The following is an 18537-nucleotide window of genomic DNA, read 5'->3' on the forward strand; positions in this document are numbered from 1 at the left end:
ATGATACTATGAATCATAGCAATCATTCCCATAGGGTTAAAATACATTGCAAATATTAGGAAGATTAACGTACGATGTATATATATTAAAAATAATTATAATAAAAAATGGAAGTAATAATGATAAAATAAAAGGGCATTTTTAAATCAAACTACATTGTTCCAACATTGAATGAAACCACATATTTACTTTTCACCTATCTCAAAGATTTTCTCAATTTAAATAATTCTTCCAGCAAATAAATGACTCAATTATTGCTATCATTTTCTAATTCAAATATTACAGAGGCATCAGACAGTGAACAAAATATGATATTCTTTAAAAGAAGCCAACATTGTAGATTTAACCAGAAGTGATGAACTGATTCACACATAAAAACTAAATGTTTCAAACTCTCAACCTTTCTACAACAATATACACAATTTTATCGACTTAAATTTAATTTAATCCACAGAAAATGTATTCATGGGGTATATTTAGTTGATTATTTTACTTTTCATTTATTGAGTAGTGGTGATGTAGTAAAATTCACTCCCATTTGTAATAATTTCTTCATTTTTAAAATGTAATTTTCTTCTAATTGGGTGTGGGAAGTTTTCTTTAAAAGGAAAATCCTAAGCACTGTTTTGTTACATTCATCATCATAGAACTTAATTCCTTCAATTTATAATGAACCCAGCACTGGAATAACTTTGGAGATGCTGGATATATTTAATGTTGCCAACTCCTCAGTAAGGAAAGAAGCTATTGGTTGACAAATGGAGAAAAGTAGGTAGCAAGAAGATATACAAGGTACACAAATAAATTAAACAATAAATAAACAAAGTTATAAATACAATAAATTGGAAAAATAAATAGGTAAATGACTGAATATAACATTAGTTGAATTTAAAAAGGCAAAGTAATATTGCTTAATTAGTTTAAGGAAAAAGTTATTTGTAAATGTTAATAAATTTGTTAATTTTTTTCATTTTCTAGCAGTGATGGAAATTTATAAAAGTTACATTCTGCAAAGAAGAATTAAAACCTGGGAGTTGACTCAGCAAATATCTGTCTATAAATATAGAATTTTGCATTTAACGCCTCCCTCGCAGGTCGCCATGGTAACAGTTCGAGCGAAGCTGCTGGAATCTTCCTGACCACGTGGGGGCGCTGTCCGTGCTTATCTCGAGCTCCACATCCTGTGCAGCAGCTCCGTTGCTACGTCACCACATTTCGCCTAATGTGATGGAACATTGTGGAAAAGCGTGAAGGTTGGTGTCCGGAACGCTGCCAGAGGCATGTAAGTTGAATGAAAAGTTAGCAAAAGTGTGTTTTCACGACTGTATCTCCGTATTGTTTGTGGACTAGAGTAACTGCTGTATCCTATGGTGACTTACAGTTTATTGGCTGATAACTTACTAGAGCCACTTGAGTGTGTTTTGCTAGTTGATGTGTCAGCCTTTGATGTGCTGAAATATGTGTGTTTAGACGCAAAATGAGGGAAGCCGCTATCCTGATCGCGTCGTGTGTGGTGGTGTTTCTCCTCCTGAGCTTCAGCCAGGCTGCCAGGCAAGGACAAGACGTAAGATGTGGAGGTGTGTGTGTGTGTCTGTGTCCTCTTTATTCTGTCTTCTCCGCAAACTCTACAAAAGTTTTTATGTTTCTGTCTTTTACTGCCTCCTCAGCCTGCAGGGCGCTGGTTGACGAGATGGAGTGGGCTATCTCCCAGGTAGATCCCAAGAAAATGATCCAGACAGGGTCCTTTAGGATCAATCCAGACGGCAGTCAGTCCATCAGAGAGGTGAGGCTGCAGTAGCCCAGCCACGTAGTATCTGGCTGTGGAGGCTGCTTCTCTCCACTGTTATCAAAATGAATATGTGCTACATGTTTTTAAAAACAGGGCCTACTTTTTTATTTCATCAGAAGATGGTGCTAACCTCGATGTCACAGCTGAAATACTGGCTGGATTGTCTGTAGCAAGGATCAGATTTGTCAAATTTGTGTAACTTTTATCCCTCCATCAGCTGAAATCACAATAATAAAAAAGTAAAACAGTACTTGATTAAGGTAGCATAAATCTACCGCTGATGCAGGTCATAAGTTTGGTTTGCTTTGTTAAATTTTTAAAGGGTTTTATAAAAGAAGAAGTAACTCATGCTACTTTACACAAGCATGTATGCATCAGTACCTAACACCATATGTAGAACTTGGAGAAATGGTTAGATTAATAAGTTATTACGGTAAATATTGAATAGTAGTAAGTGCAGCAACTTCCACATTCGCAAGACAGGCAGAGGATGGGCTTGGTCAGTTTGTATGACACGCTGTCAGCTTCATAAATAACGCACAGAGCTTGTACACATTTCAGTATTTTTTAAAACTCATTTATGGTTCACAGGCGTGTGGCAGACAGGACAGGATGCAGGGCAAACATTACAAGACTTAGCATTAAACGTACTCAAGCTTAGCGCTTAACATAAATTACGGCTGCCCAGCCCTCTTTTCTCTGGCAAAACCACTGTGTGACTGACTGATAGCATGTTTTGACAGTTCAACCTGCCACCACCTACATCCACGTGACCCAATTTATATCTCTTACATTAAGATTATTTTTAATTAATTTACTGTTTAATGTTATTCTTTCCATAAACAAAAAAGTTTAATATCATGACATAGAGCTGAATGCAAGGGTTCACAAAAACTTAACTGCTGAAAAAAATGTCATAATAAACTATTTGTTTTCCCATTTAACCTTACATGTCAATAAAAATCACAAAACTGAATTACAGAAATCAATATTCAGTGTTTTCCTGCTTTACTTTTTAAATTGACACCAGTTTTGCTTTTGTGCATCTTCAAGCAGTTTTCTATTATTTACTTTGCCTGAAGAATGCACCTTGCAGAGTGCCATCATCTTCATACACACTTAGTCTGTCACCTCATGCAACCTCCGACTGACTCAGTAGTGTTAAAATCAAGACTCCATGGAGATCAGACCAGCTCCTGCAGGATAGATATGTACTGGTGGGATTTCCCGCTTTGAAATTTTGCTTGAACCTTTCACACCATCCAGTTTTCACTCTGCCTGAGTTGGCTGTTTAGAAGTGACCTATTAAGTCACAGCTGACGGATATTTGATTATCAACAGATTATCTAATTTCTGCTTATTTATAATTACTTTGGTAGATTCAGCTTAAACCTCTGTAATAGTTAGAAAGAGACAAAGGATTAACATTTTTAGCTGTCCTTTTTGCATCTTCTCCAGAAAGCATAGTTTCAAATAAGGTGAGAATAAAGAGACTAACTCTTGCAAGCAGCTATTAATTCATTTAAATGATTTTAATATAGCTTCATTTGGTGATAACTGGCAGAAGCCAAAAGAGAAACTTGGTGGGCTGGCGTTTGGTGTATGAAATAGAGTTATTTGTGACCTTTGCTACCACCAGGTTCCTCTGGCTCGCTCGGAGGGAAACCTCCTCGAGCTGATGGAGAGTGTTTGTGAGCGGATGGCAGACTACGGCGAGCGCACAGATCCTTCCACAGACAGGAAGTCTTACATCAGGGTCAAGTCTCGGACTGGTGAAGCCATGGACCTTTCAGAGGCCTCACTGGACTCAAGAGTTACATCCAGTTTGAAATTTGCAGTGAGTACAGCTTTGCTGTTCTGTTCTCATACAAATATAATCCAAAAAGTCCAAAAGAATACTTTCAACTCAACATATCAACAGTGTCTCTGCTAACCATTAATTATTTGTCTAGTGTGAGACAATTGTTGAACATCATGAAGATGAAATCATTGAATTCTTCGCTCATGAAACCGATAATGTCAAAGACAAACTCTGCAGCAAGAGAACAGGTATGTTGTAACTCATCTTGCAAGACTTTGAGTGTTTTTTTGCACATTTTTGAATGTTCTGCTGCAGCTTTCTAACATAATCAGTTGTTCTCCTGTTTTTGTTTGTTCTGTAGACCTCTGTGACCACGCTCTAAACATTCCCCACGATGAGCTTTGATATCCTCTCACCTGCAGAAATGGAGACGTTTGGTGCTGTAATATTGTCAGTTTTCACTCCTCAGCTATTTATGACAGGGTGGTGGTGCAAGATTCACACAAATCCTTAAGTAAAATATATTTAAACATGAAAGTCCATCCAGAATTGAAAAGAATTTACCATTTTTTGTCACTCTTTGTTTACCTGCTTATGTACTGTAAGTTACAATCTTCTGTCTGTAATGTAAAGTCTCATGTCATCACTTCAAATGCTCCTTATTGGATTAAATTGAAGCTGTAAAACTGCAAAGTCAAGTAAAACTTGACTGTAGATCCAAGATTTCTGGCAAACAATCAGGTTAAATACAGATATGAGGTCATACTTCTTTTTTTTTTTATGAAAAACTCTCTTAAAAAATTGTGTGTTTTCATAAGTCAATTAGTCTTAATGAATGGACACCAGTACCATCTGCACACCACTGAAAGTGTTATTTGATGTCACATTATGCTTTTAGCTGTAGCTTTAGGAGATTTATAATGCTGCCTGGTATTTATTGTCCAAAATCACAGGATTAACTGGTGCAAATTTAGTTCTCATTTCTATGTGTGGATATTCCTTCAAGTAAAGCTGAAATCTACATTTTAAATGAGAAATATGGATCATTTTAAGTGGAATTAGTTTCACACCAGTGAAAACGCTAGTGTGCCTTAATCAGATGCTTCAGATAATGTTTTTCTTCTGAAGGGCAGATCTCCCTTTGACAAGAGCTGAGAGGAAAGTGTTTATATGTTAATTGGACACTAGAAAACTGCAAGATTTTATAGATGTATTTGCGCTGTTTTACAGTAAGTCATTTAGATCCACACCAAAATTTAATGAGTTCTTTTGGACACGTTTTCCTTCTAGTGTTCTTCTCGATTACAGACAGGCAGCACAAAGTCCTCATAAATATGCTTAAAGATTAAATTTTTCTTGTCAACGGCTTAAATAAATCGATCAGTTGTAGCTTCATGAACAGAGAAGTTTATAAATGAGGCTCAGCCATACAGATTTTCACACACACGTAAAAATTTGCTTAGTTGTTGCTGCTTTTTGATTAAAAATGACCAAAATCTTTGTGTTATGATATTTACAAAGTTGGTTTAAATATGAACTTGGAGATTTTTGTGAAGTTTAGTTTACCTGGCAGTAAAACAGAAGTGAACTCTTGTGTAACCCCACTAGAGTGTGCTGTAAACAACAGGAAGCCTTGTAATGTACCCAGGCGGCATGATGACCCTTAATGTAGAAAAATCAGGAAGTATTTCTGCTGTCATTTATGTGAAGAATATTACAGTAATGTCATAATGTGAGTATATTCCTGAAATGTCCTATTTTGTATAAATTTTGTACGATTTCAGATTCCGTTTTGTCTTCAGATTATATTTGTACAACATCAAGCTGACTTCACCTTGTCCTTTCCATGATTTTCTAACCATCACTAGTCATAACCCCCCTTAATCCAGACATCTCTAAAACATCTCACACCAGTATATTCTCATATTTGGATGTTAAAATCACACAGAGATGACAGATCATTGCAGTTGTTAAGGAGTTGACAAATTTGTTGACATTTCAGAGCATTTTATACAATTCTTGTAATTTCATATTAAATATACAACAAGTCATAAACTTGCTTTAAAGGCTTTATGTCATTCTTATACTGCAAAAAATCAAGAATCACTGACAATAAGCAGTGAGGTGGTGACTGAATAGCCTGCATGAAACATCTTTATATCTTTGTTTATGTCAAGCAAAGCAATATGAAGGTAAAGATGTTTTAAAAGAATGTTGTATGCAGGAGGCCTGTATGCTGGTCTTCTTTCATACTTAAAGTAATGGTCTACACGTTGCAAACATAAATATAAATGCACTGTAACAGTGCACGAGGATCATTTAAAAAAATTCATTGTTTTCAACTAAGAACATGTACAAATTGGCTTATTTAATTTTTAATAATTTAGTTTCTTTGTAACTGTTGCAGCACAACTTTACACAATCTACTGCACATAGTTTGTTCAATTTTAATTAAAGTATTAGTATTTAGGTTTCATATTAAAAGATAAGTGGTTAATCTTCATTGTTTCTGTAGATGATGAAAAGCTGAGAATGAGGTTTGTGGGTCTTAATGCATTCTGGTGTTTATTTACATACAATACAAACCAAACATTACAACTTCAAACCACATCAAATAATACATTCTCATCTATTTTTATTTCACAGTTGCGATAATGCTGTGCTCTCTACAAACAGCAGTGGTAAGAAAGAGCACAAGAAAACCAAGAACAGTTTTAAAAAATAAATACAGCTGTTTGCCATATTTTAATTATCACTTATGTCAAATTCCTTCATTTCTATTACTTACATCATAAGTACTTATTTCCACTATTCAGCTATCAAAATAGAAGTTTTATACTCTATAACTAGAAAATATATCAGTGTTGTTGTTGACTTCCATTCGTTACTAAAACGGTGAAGATGTAGAGTGGTTATTTATTTAGTTGATTCACAGATTCTCATCCAGCTGTACAGTCTGAGCCAGACAATCTCAGAGGGAATCCATCACCATCACCTCCACTGCCCTGGTTGTTATATCCTCTCCACCTCCACTGGACACTCCTCACTCTGATCAGACTTACTTGTCTCTAGCTCTTCCTTTTCTTCCACTTCACTTTCTCCAGCAAGGGTTTCATCTTTGACTTCACCAGAGCAGCATTCCTCTTCGTCATTGGTGTCAAACTTCTCATTCTTCTCTGTCATGGCACCAAGAGTTGTTTCCTCACTCCCGTCCTCATCTGCCACGATAATGGTGTCTTCAGAGCTATGGCTGCTGGTGCTGCTGCAGGACATTGTATCTTCATCAGCATGCCCCTTGGGCTCTTTTTGATCCTGCTGCATGTGTCCCATCTCTGCACCATCCTTTAAGACATCTTGAAACTCTGCCTCATTGTAGACGAGCAACTCAGAGTTCATGTCCACTCCCACATCTGGACAGTTCAAGTTGTCGCCTACGCTGTCTGGATCCCACAGATCACTCACATCCTCCTCCTCATTCTCGGAGTCAGGTGCCGTGTGTTTCCTTATGCGATTTACCACATCCCGAAGTGACTTTGGATGCTGGGGCTTTTCTTTGTGTGCAGCAGGTGGGGGGAAGCCAGGAGAAAAATTTTCCTCTTTGGGAGGAGGAGCAGAGCTGGGAGGCAGAACAGGAGATGAATCAGTGAGAGAGCCCAATGAGAATTGAGTGGCTTCTTCACAAGAGTCCAGCAGAAGAGGAGGGACAGTTTTAACAATGCTGGGAGCAGCAGGACAGACCAAGTTCCCATCCAAAAAAGGACCAAACTCTGTGTCTGAGTCAAGTGGTGCATGTGCAGGAGATGGAAGCTCAGAGAATGAGAGCTCATCCAAAAGCGACACCTGACAGCCCAAATCTGGAGGGAGAGTGGAGGATTCAGCTTGTGCTTCTGGATCCTGCAAAATCTCAATCTGGGTTTCATGTTGAGGGACTAAAGCATCTTTTTGGCCAAGTGTCTGTTCCAAGAGACCTCCAGCAACCTCAGATGGATTTATTTGTGATTGGTTTTCATCCACACTGCAGAAAGTATACTCCTTTTGGCCAAAATCAACATGCTGTTGGAAAATACTGATTTCTGTTTGACCATCGATTGCACAGCTTTCACTCTCTTCATCTATTTTGGATGTCTGTACCATGGAGTCCGAGGGATCCTCATTGGTTTCTATATGGGGTTGTTCTTCACTCAAATTACTCTCCTTTGAAGAAGTATCACATTCTGCTTGAACTAGTTCAAGCTGCTGAGGCAAAACGTCTGTAAACATGTCTTTAAGTGTCTCAAGTCTTTGCTCCACACCATCATCTGAATCCTCACCAGCATCTTTTGAATGTTGCTTGTCTTTTGGCTGTGATACCACGTCCTCATTCATGTCTTTGGCCGCAGACTCACAGTTTACCTCATTTTTGGGTAGACATGATGTCTCACCCTCTTCAATCCCATCCTCAGCACCAGACTTGGCATTAGCAGTTTGGAAAGTTAAATCCAGAGGAGGAGGAGGGCTTGGGAGATGGTCTGTATGAGGAGTGGACCTCAATGACGAGTCAGTTGATCCAGAGGGAAGAGGAGATGGCGGCTGGTCCATAGAAAGGACTGAAGTCTCAGGATGAGTAGTGAGGTTTGCAGTGGTAGGAAGTTCAACCAGCTCAGGATCAGGGCCTCCCTCTATGCTTGGCTCCAAGATATTCCAAGGAAATTTTAAATCTTGTGGGGAAAATGAAGAAGAATTACAGAGGTCAGGAGGTTTAGAAAGTACATCATCAGCAAGTTGAATCTCATCCAGTATTTGCTCATCTTTGCACGTTTCCTTACCAGATTGAAACAGAGGGTTCTGTGTGACTTTGCTTTCTGGTGATGCTACGTCTGTTTCATTTTGGGAATGAGAGTCTTTCTCTTTAGATATATCCACCACATCTTCAGGGGATGCAGCTAAATCCTCAACATGTTCATTTGTCACTAGATTTTCGATGTCATCCCTGTCTTTCGAGCACACTGCTTCTTCCATCTGGACAAGCTCTAAGTGATCCTGCGACTCTTCTGCTGTGTCTTCTTGAGTTTGTTGAGAGGGAGACGGTTCGGCCTCTTCATCTGGCTCCTCAACACATACATTGAAGAACGACTCTTTGTCTTTCTGTTTCTGTTTGGTGATGTGGTCATGTAGGGAGATTCCAAGGATCCTTTCAGCCCGTTCCTCCAAAGTTTCCCTTTCAGAAAGTGCAGATGGCTGCAAGCATGGGAAAGAGACCTTACTTTCTCCCTTTTGTTCTTCCTTCTCCAAAAGCTTTGAATCTAAATCTGCCTCAGAGCCTTCATTCATTTGCTCTGCGTTTTGATCAGTTGTCATATCTTGATTCAGTTGGCATTTTAACTCAGAAGAAACAATTTTTTGATTATTAAACTGACTGGATTCAGCATTCGCAATGGAGCCTAAATAGTGAACATGCTCTTTCTTGGGCGATGGGATCAGCTCCATTTTGACAACACTGGTTGAATCAATAAGTGGATCCTTTGTGTCCTCAGCATCCTCCTGAATGTCCTGTGTCCTCATTTCAGTACCTATGGGGAGACTGTTTATATCAGCAGTATCATGGTTTAAAACATCTGATTCTTTTTCACCCATGTTTGCTGTGATGCAGCTTGTTGGTGAACTCTGTGTTTCAGCCCTGCTTGTGGAACTGGGTTCCCTCCACAAAGGATATTTAACAGACACAGGCTGTACGGACTGACCTGCTTGTCTCCCAAATGTAGAATCACCATCATTTATGTTTGTTTTTTCCATAGAAACATTGTCTATTTCTGCTTTGCTTGGAAGATAATCACCAGGCATCTCTTTTTCTGTGTAAGTTAGTGTCTCAGTGGCTGTGAGATTTCTCACATCAGAAGCACATGACTGCTCTGTGAGTGTTGGTGATCTGAAGTCCACTTCATCAGCGAGCTTGTGCATTTGACTGACCTCACTTGTGCCCCTTAGGTCTTTAGAAACCTCTCTTTCAGTGTTTTGAATGTTAGTTTGGGTGGTGCAGAGAGGCAAAGATGGTGTTTCTGTGGCACCAGCTATTCGAGACACAAGGCAGAATATGGTCATCCCACCTGTCTTTTTGTTTAATCTAAACTTCCTTCCTTCGATGATCTTTGAGGTTGTTTTCTGGTTTATGTTTGAGTTCTGAACTGCTTCTGGATGCTGCAGAGCCAACACATGCTCTCTCTGTATGTGTGTGTTCCGGGTATTTGTGAGACTGGTCGTCCTTATTGCATCTGTTTCCTGTCTTTGGTGTTTCAATCCTTCCACCTCTAGACAGGTTTTACTTTCATCGTTCGCTTCCTTTCTCTTATCTTGCAAATCTTTAGAAACATCCTGCTTTCTCAGCGTGGGCTGTGGCCAGAGGACTTGCCTTTTACCACCCTGCTCTTGTGCGATGTCACTGTGTTGCATTACAGGTGAACATTTATGTGGGCTGTCATAGGGCGGTGGAGCAATATATCCAGGAGGCTGGCTGAATATCCTCCTTTGGTACCCAGTATTTTCCTTCATGTCCAGAATGTGGCCTGTGTCAGGAGCAAGATCTCGGGATGGATAGTAGTTCATAACTTGCTGTCTGCAACCTCTGTCCCACAGCCCGGATACCCTGTTTAGATTTTGTTGGACATGTTGTAGTGCTGTCACTTGAGGATCTGTCCCACTTCTGCCATCCCTCTCCAGAGCCCTGCTGTTCTCCACCAGCCCCTGGGAGGCTCCCCGTAACTCTGCCTCTATGCGTCGCCTCCTCGGTAGTGAGTGACTATACCGAGCTGCCCAAGCCTCCAGCTCTCGATAGCTGCTATCACTCCTTTTGGTAGAAAACTCCCTGTTGTAACGGACAGGACTACCGGGCTCCCACCTCCTCTGCCACCCCTCCCTTAGAGATCCCCTCTCATAGTCCCTCACAGCTCTGTGAGATGTTGCCCAGTCTTTGTCTCGGGCTTCATGCTGCTGATATTCTCCCTGGTCCTGGTAGCTCTGAGTGTGGCGATCAAGAATAAAAGGGAAGTGGGAAGAAGATGAGGAGGTCAACTGTTGGTCTGTCCAGTGGGTGTATTCATGTAGTGTTCCCCCTGTTCTTGATCCTGGTACGGTCCAGTAGCTGGACTCCCTGCCGCGATCCTGCTGCTCTCCATAGTACACCGGGTGGGTTGCCTGACGTCTGTCATGGTGGTTGGAAGAAAAATGTAGATGAACATGTGAGCAAAGTCCGAAGCACATAATTCCACATATTAACTTAAATAAATAAAAAACATATTGCGGTTATTTGTAGGTCATTTAAATCCTGTATTTATCAGATGTTGAACCTTGAACATTTTATTGCCTTTTGAGTTTGATGCCAGCAACACATTCAGAAAAATCATGGCAGGGGCATGTTAACCACTGTGTTGGACAAATGTTGGGAACTGAGGAGACCAGTTGCTGTAGTTTTGAGCATGACATGTTTTCCTATTCCTGCTTCATTTACTATTTAATCTATTTTCTCTAATGGAGTAAGGTTGTTAACAGCAAAACTTTCAGTGATAATATTGATAAAAAAAGACTGATGAACCGCTTTCACTTGGTTTGGGTATGTAATAGTCTTTGTAATACTATTATTGTTTCCTGTTTGGACCATTTCACTGTTATTACTATTTTATGTCATCTCAACTATTTGTTAAAAAACATTGATTCTTTTTCTTATTATTGTCCAAAGAAAAGGAAAAAAAATGCAAAGAATAATTTTCTCTTGCTTTTTGCTGCATGAGAACTTTGACGGGTTGAATGATTGTCGAGTCATTAAATTGTGTTTTTATATACATTTTACAGAGGAGAAATTTGTTGAGATAAAGTTTTTGGTTGAAAATGAAAACGTGAAAGTTGTAGCAAGGATGAGAAATATTTGCACTTATTCCAAACATTTAGCTGAAGTTCACGGGTGGTCACATATTCTGCAACAATGCAGAAAACAAGCAGCTGAGGTTCCTCCACCAAGTACTTCTCATCCTCTAGTACTTGATTAACACTGTTAATGCAAACTGAAAATTAGATGCTTACGCTTTTATTATAATCTGACCTACAGTATTTTTACTCAGCTCACCTGTGTGTCCAATTTCTCCCAGGAATAGTACCAAACCTGGAGTTTAGGTGTGGTTGTCCCTGATTCTCAGACCAGAACTCCATCATTTAGTCTCATTTACAGATCTGAAGCATTGAAAAAAAAAGGAAAAAAAAGAAAATAAATTATGTATTAATCAAACATTTTAACAGTGTAATCGACACATGCAAGATTTGCTGAATTAATTAAGTTCTTGAGCAATATCAGCAGAAATTCAAAATAAAGGTTTCAGATATTATGTAAAAACACAATAACACACCACTTACCTTCAGACCTTCAGTGGCTGTTTTCAAATTCTTGTCCCTGCTGCTCATGAGGTGACATGAAGTCTAATGAAGTCCAAACAGGACAACGTGTTTTAAGAGGATGTTGGTTTTCAGTCCCCCTCCCACTCTTTTTACACACACACACACATCCACACGACACCCATGCCATTTAAAACACTTCCTCCTTTCATGCAGCCTATTTAAACCGATTGCAGAAGTTTTGAATTGGATGTTACAGAAATAATATTTTGCCTCCATCATTTACCTCTAAACTAAAACAAAACTGAAATTAAAACAAAATAGGAGCCAAAATTTTATAGTTTAATTAAAAAACTAGCAACGATTTCAGACATACTAAATCAAATAAAGATGAAAAGATTTGTTTGTTGTGTGTAAAACTTTTTCTGAGAAATGGTTTTGGTATTTTACTGAGAATTTACACTAATGTTTGTATTCTTGTTTTACTGCAGTTAAGAAAAAAAAAAATCAAAGTAAAAATTTCTTTTTAAGTAGACAGATTATGGAAAATAGATGTAATCAAAATATCAACACTAACTAGCAGCACACAGCTTTCTTCACTTTGCCCATGAAGGGAATAATATCAACAAAACCAGTGATTTGCACGTTGCACGACTGTCGCGTGGGAGGTGCTGGGCGGGCATGATGGCAAGCAGACTGAGCGTGGAGATAGGGATCTGTTGTTTTGTCGGCTGAATTGTAGCAGAGGGAGTGATGGGCAGCAGTCGGGTCATCTCCCATTCTTTAAAACTCTCCAGCGTAACAAACAGGCTTTCCTTTTCTGAACAGAAAGTCTGTACATCAGCAGAGTGCAGGAGAGAGGGGATGAAGAACAGGCGGCAGGGTGCAGGACGGCTGCTTTACAGAATAGTTTGGGATGGGATATACAGTATTTTGTTTAGGGTTTAATGTAACTCAATAAAAGAAATGTTGTTGTGCTGAATAGCAATAAGTTGTACACCATAAAAGAAATTATAATGGTAATTAAAACCTGGTTGATCTTTGCAAAATAAAATGAAAAGCAAATGGAAGTTGGTTCTAAACTTAGCACATGTAAATTTGTGTTTGCTCAATTATTTCTTTGTTCTTTGAAAACATGTTTATTTTCTTTGAATTGGAGCTAAATTGACAAGGAAAATGCATTTGTGGGATGAGAGTTATGGGTTGTGTGAGTATGAAAAACTTCTTTGCCAATGCCAAACAGCTTACCAGTGACTCTGGTTTCGTATTTATTGGACTGGATTATTAAATTCTCAAGAATCAAACCAAAACACATTGCAGGTCTTACAAATGTGGCACCATTTAAAAGGAAAATAAGGAGGCTTTCCAACTGTAAGATTTATTGCCACAAGACTTTGTTACAATAATAAACCAAACACAAATTTTCTTACTTTTTGTGCTAAGTTTAGAAGTACTACGTGATGAAAGGCATGTTTGTTTGTTTTTTTACATATTTTGGCAGGATTATAAAAATATGCACTCACACTCAGCAGATGATTAATTCGATGGTTCAGAAAGTTTCAAATATTATTGAATAAGCCAAGGTTTCTTTTCTTTCTGTTAGGCACAATGATTTACTGCAAATGGAAGCTTTTCTATGCCAAAATAACGAAAGCGCTTTGTATGAATTATTGCAGCTGCAGCTATTTAATAGGTACAGATTAAAGAAGAACACTCTCCTAGAAATAATACTTGTCACCTTCTCATTGAATTTGTAAATTAATATGTTGATTTATTTATTATCTATAAAAGAATTTGAAGTTTCAAAATGACCTTTCTCAATCCAGTCAGTGTGAAACAAACTCTAATTGTGCAGATGATTTATAAATGGTTGACAGATGTGTTACAGAAGTCCTTATAAACTTTACATAAAAATAACCCCCCCAAAAAACATGAATGGTGAGTCTTTTTAAGGATCAAATTCCTTGCAGAGGAAGACAAATAGATACAACCAACCCAGCTGTTGTCGCATCAGTGGAGGATCATTTCAAATGTGGGTGTTTCACACGTCTACACACAACTTTGTGTACTTGTTTTCTCCATCCCAGTACAGGAGAAGAAAAGGAAATTCCGGGCACAATTTCGTGCATAATCACCAGACACATCTGCCTCTTAAAATGTTTGTGTGATAAGATTAAAGTTGGATTGACAGTTATTAGAATAATCAACAAAAACATTCCAGTTGCTCTTAATTCTACTTGGATGAAACATCCTCTTGACTTTATATTAGTACACCGAAATCTAAACAAGGAAGCAACATGAATGAGACTGCTATAGCTGATGTAGATGATTAATTAGATTAAGAAGTCTGATTCATTGCATTATTGACAGAGAGAAATAATCGGGTACAAATATGATCAATTTTGGTCGTGGGAATAATTGTTGTATGTCATGTGTTTATCTATTTGGATTATCTATTGATTGATCTGAAATAACATCTGGAAGAGCTTCTAGAACAGGGCTACTCAGTTTGGTCTTACGAGGGCCACAATCCAGCAGGTTTTCCATGTATTCCTGCACCAACACACCTGAGTCAAATTAATGAGTAATTGTGTAGAACCTGATTGGCTGTTGCCTCCTAATTTGACTCAGGTGTGTTGGTGCAGGGATATATGGAAAACCTGCTGGATTGTGGCCCTCGTAGGACCAAACTGAGTAGCCCTGTTCTAGGATGTAGCTCAAACACAAATGTCAACTATTTGTAAAGTAAGGGCGTCACTTTCTTTTCTAATATGTCTTTAAAAATATCTGTCTGACCAAAAAGTGTACTAAATCAATGCAAGGGTCATGTGTGTGTGCCAGAATCATCTCATTTTTTTCAACTGGTGCAGCTACTCGGACAAGGTCTGGAGGAAAACCCTGTCACCCTCAGCTGATGGGATTTTGTCTCTTGATAGTCAGAAATAACCGAAAAACCATCTGGGCATAGGTTAACTGAAAGACTGCCATCTCTCCTCCAAGAAAGCCAAACAAACAAAAACCTCTAGGGTTGTAGCAAGTTAATAATTGGTTATCTGGGCAAAGAAAAAGCCTTCTGGAGGAATGTTTTATGTTGGAGGGGCGATGTTGAGGCATTCAACTCGAACACTAAACCAGCTGTTGCCAGTGATTGCAACACGTCAGTGGAACCAGTAGCTTGTACTGACATGGAAATATGAAGAAGTAAGAGCACTTCAAATTATTTTAAAACTCATCTTTAGAAGTGCTTTTAATGTTTAATACTTGTCATTTACTTCATCTTTTTGCTATTTACTACCTGTTTGAGTATTATGTAAAGCACTTTATAAGTTAAATGTATATATCACCTCTAAATTGTGCTTAAAAGTCAGTGTAGTGCCAGAAAACTAGCAAATTATATCCAAATTTTGCCAAGAAATATAATATCCTTATGGACTCCTAGAAGCCTTTAGATGACAGGTCCAGGTGGTATTTGCTAAGACACAGTTTACTGGACATTTAAGGTATTTTATTTGAATCTGTGTTAACATCAGAAAAACTGACATTTTTTTTTCTTTTTCTTTAAAAGTTGTATGTTGTCATTATGACAAAAGTGTTCAAGGAAAGGACTGATAACCTGGTTGTGCCAAATTCATACACACTATTTACTATATACTACTCACTATTATTATTACTGTATTGTTGTTAGCACGATGATTATTGTTATTACATAGTTTCATGATAAAAACATATTCCATAGAGATATATTGATTATATGGACTGAATATTGTTACTTAGCACTACTGTTTCTATGGGATTGTCTAGTGGCTGGTAGTGGTTGTGTTAATGGTATAAAATCTGAAGATTGCTGTAATTTACTGGGGTGGGATTATATAAGATCATGTTTCCACTCACTCCTTTTGAACTTTTTGTGTTTTCTTTTTTTGATCAGGTTTTTTTTGTTATTTTTGTTTTTATACTTGTCATTATATTCAAATAAACTTTCAATCAATCAATCAATCAATCAATCAATCAATCAAGCATTTATTTAAGACAAAAATAACAGGATATCAGAGGTAATGGAAATGGCTAAATTAGCTAACATAAATATATAAATACATTTGTTGTTTGACAGTTTTACATTTTACCGCCTGCTTCCACTCTTTATTTTTTAATAAAAATGGCCTCAAAGAGCCGTTACAGCTGTCCACTGTAGCAGGACGTCTCTCTTGTCACGATTCTGCTCTCAGAGTCGCTTTGTAGATATGATTATTTTGTTTGACATCACGGTGCACGAGCTCCACATTAAATCTGCTTGGTAGGTACTCCTCATAGAAATAAGGAGTCCTGTGTTCTTTGCGCATCTTGGATGACAGATAGACCATGGTTTCCTTTTTGCACAGATGAACTAATGTTTCCACTAACAGTGGGTATGTCTCTGGGAGGTAAATTATATCCGCACAAAGAACCAGATCCCAGTCAGAGGGGAATTTTAGATGGTCTTCACCCCATGATAGAGGGAGGACAGTGGGGGAAGCAGAGGGCCAACCACTGGAGGGCATGTTACCAGAGACATTGGCCTGAAGCTGAGGAAGAGCCAGAGGGAGGTCTGTAAGAGTCACATCTGCACCTAAAAGACGACGACACATAAATAATATTCCAAAGGCTGTTTACAAAACTTTCAATTAAAAAACAGACATTAAATAAAAACAGCTGTTTATAATAGTAGACAATTTAAGAGATTAATCTTTATTCTTGACCTACATATAACATTTAAACTATTGAATAAAACCAGTGGAGCTACGGAGCAAACAAGTGTTTCCTGTGTGATACTTGAGCTCAAACACAAACAACCAAACCATCTACACATCAGAACATCATATGTGCCTTATGGTGGTTTATTGTTGTGTTTCAGTGGTCACTTTTCTTTTGTCATTTTTTCTCTCATAGTTGTTTTATATTTATGCATAATCATTTTCCAACTCTGATGTAACTCTGCATCCTTTACAATATATTTTTCTATCTCTTTGTTGTCATTTTTTTATCAAGTATTTATTATCATGATCATCTCATTCATTTCTTTGTAATTTGTCAATTTATTTTATGGCTTTCACTTTGCATCTTCTCATACTGGTCAGTATGTGTGGTCTTGTTTGTCTATTTTTAGTTTGAAAGAGAAGTTTGAGTCCATTTTGCATCTCTTCATGGCCTTAGTATCATTATGAAGATCATGTTCTTATTTGTTTTAATGTGTGTGATCATTTGTTTCTCTATTTCTCTGTTTTCTTATGTTTTATTATTAGTATTTTTGCTGTGAATGGTCATTTTGTGTTCATGAGATATATATATATATATATATATTTTGTCTGATATAATCTGAATTCTACACCTATTTCAGAATCAGAACCAGAATAGCCTTTATTGTCATGGCACAAAACACTTTGGGTGCACTGCATAACAACAGTGTTCATTTATTTTTAGTTCTGGAAAGAAACTTGACTGGACTTTTTGTGACCATCACGTCTCCTGCTGGTTTTTTCCTTTAAAACAATGACCACTTCAGAAACCCATAAAGCCCGCCTAATGGCTCAAACCCCTTATGATGGCAAGAAATTCAAGTCATTAACTTTTGACAAGCTGTTTGTTCAGTGTGCAGATGTCATCAAATATTAATATTTTGGTCTAAAGCTTTTGTTTGCAACTTTATTCTATAGTTTCATGCCTGTTCTTAGAATTCAGTGCAAAATTATATTAATTAAAATACAAAAAAGCAGAGCCTCTGAATTTATGGCACGTGACACAAGGAGGAGTCAAGTCTACATACTGAGAACCCAACGGAAAACAGACCAGGATCATGTAATAATAAGAAATCCTTCCACAGCAAACATACCGAGACGAGCAGCCAAAATACCAACCACACCAGTTCCTGCTCCCAGCTCTATAATGCGCCGTCCTTTTAGCTCCACTGACTGATCCTCCAAATAACGACATAGATGTAAAGCCTGTGCACGCACAAATAATACACATTACCACACATAACTTAACAAAATCGCCTTAAAGCACATTATTAACGTGATCAGCTCTTACAGCTTCCCACACCGGGGCAGCCACGCCGAGGTTGGCGCTGAACACCTGTCTTATCCTCAGCTCCTCACCCATTAAGTTATACACAGTCTCTTGAGAAAATGTCTCACTAAACAGACAGTCATCGACGGGAAACGGGTCGTCTTCATCCCCAGAACTATTCATCACTGATGCTGAATTAAACCGTTTTCACCCGCAGTAAAGAGCAGCCTGGCTTCGTCTGGTCGCTTTCCAGGTCAAGTTAAACGCAAACACACTATTTCCGGGTTAAATAACGTGAGAGATTGGGTCAGCTGCACCAGACAGAGCAGTATTCAATACACACTTAGCGGCCATTTTATTAGGTTACATGTTTGACAGCAATTCAGTGCATGTTGGCCAAGATAACTTGCTGAAGTTTAAAGCATCGGAATGAAGAGGAAATGGGATTAAAGTAGCTGATTATGGTTATTGTTACCAGACAGGCTGGTCTGACTATTTCAGAACCTACTGGGATTTTTACACACAACCAATCTCTAGAGTTTACAGAGAA

General features: G+C 38.1%; 2 protein-coding genes across 3 annotated transcripts; one reads left to right on the forward strand and one right to left on the reverse strand.

Moving 5' to 3' along the window:
* The first annotated feature begins 1135 nt into the window (after positions 1-1135).
* cnpy2 (canopy FGF signaling regulator 2) lies at positions 1136-5413 on the forward strand. Of its 2 annotated transcripts, none has more exons than XM_041978783.1 (6): positions 1136-1282; positions 1471-1577; positions 1668-1783; positions 3429-3626; positions 3742-3838; positions 3952-5413. In XM_041978783.1, the coding sequence occupies exons 2-6, from the start codon at positions 1478-1480 to the stop codon at positions 3993-3995; spliced, it is 555 nt and encodes a 184-aa protein (XP_041834717.1). In that variant the 5' UTR covers positions 1136-1282; positions 1471-1477; the 3' UTR covers positions 3996-5413. The 2 variants fall into 2 exon arrangements, with proteins under 2 accessions (XP_041834717.1, XP_041834725.1); XM_041978791.1 differs by having other exon boundaries at positions 1192-1278.
* Positions 5414-15951: 10538 nt separating this feature from the next.
* LOC121635512 (EEF1A lysine methyltransferase 3-like) lies at positions 15952-18461 on the reverse strand. Its single transcript, XM_041978719.1, has 3 exons — positions 18009-18461; positions 17812-17923; positions 15952-16551 (listed from the first exon to the last, which is right to left on the reverse strand). The coding sequence occupies exons 1-3, from the start codon at positions 18168-18170 to the stop codon at positions 16154-16156; spliced, it is 672 nt and encodes a 223-aa protein (XP_041834653.1). The 5' UTR covers positions 18171-18461; the 3' UTR covers positions 15952-16153.
* Positions 18462-18537: the final 76 nt, after the last annotated feature.

Source organism: Melanotaenia boesemani, chromosome 3 (assembly GCF_017639745.1).
Source record: "Melanotaenia boesemani isolate fMelBoe1 chromosome 3, fMelBoe1.pri, whole genome shotgun sequence".
Classification (NCBI taxonomy): domain Eukaryota; kingdom Metazoa; phylum Chordata; class Actinopteri; order Atheriniformes; family Melanotaeniidae; genus Melanotaenia; species Melanotaenia boesemani.

Coding starts and splice junctions, on each gene's coding strand:
- cnpy2 (XM_041978783.1), top strand. CDS start 1,478: ATGAGGGAAGCCGCTATCCTGATCGCGTCGTGTGTGGTGGTGTTTCTC. Junction 1,784..3,428: donor GCAGTCAGTCCATCAGAGAG/GTGAGGCTGCAG, acceptor TGCTACCACCAG/GTTCCTCTGGCTCGCTCGGA. Junction 3,839..3,951: donor ACTCTGCAGCAAGAGAACAG/GTATGTTGTAAC, acceptor TTTGTTCTGTAG/ACCTCTGTGACCACGCTCTA.
- LOC121635512 (XM_041978719.1), bottom strand. CDS start 18,170: ATGAATAGTTCTGGGGATGAAGACGACCCGTTTCCCGTCGATGACTGT. Junction 17,924..18,008: donor CTGCCCCGGTGTGGGAAGCT/GTAAGAGCTGAT, acceptor GTGCGTGCACAG/GCTTTACATCTATGTCGTTA. Junction 16,552..17,811: donor TATTTTGGCTGCTCGTCTCG/GTATGTTTGCTG, acceptor GTCGTCTTTTAG/GTGCAGATGTGACTCTTACA.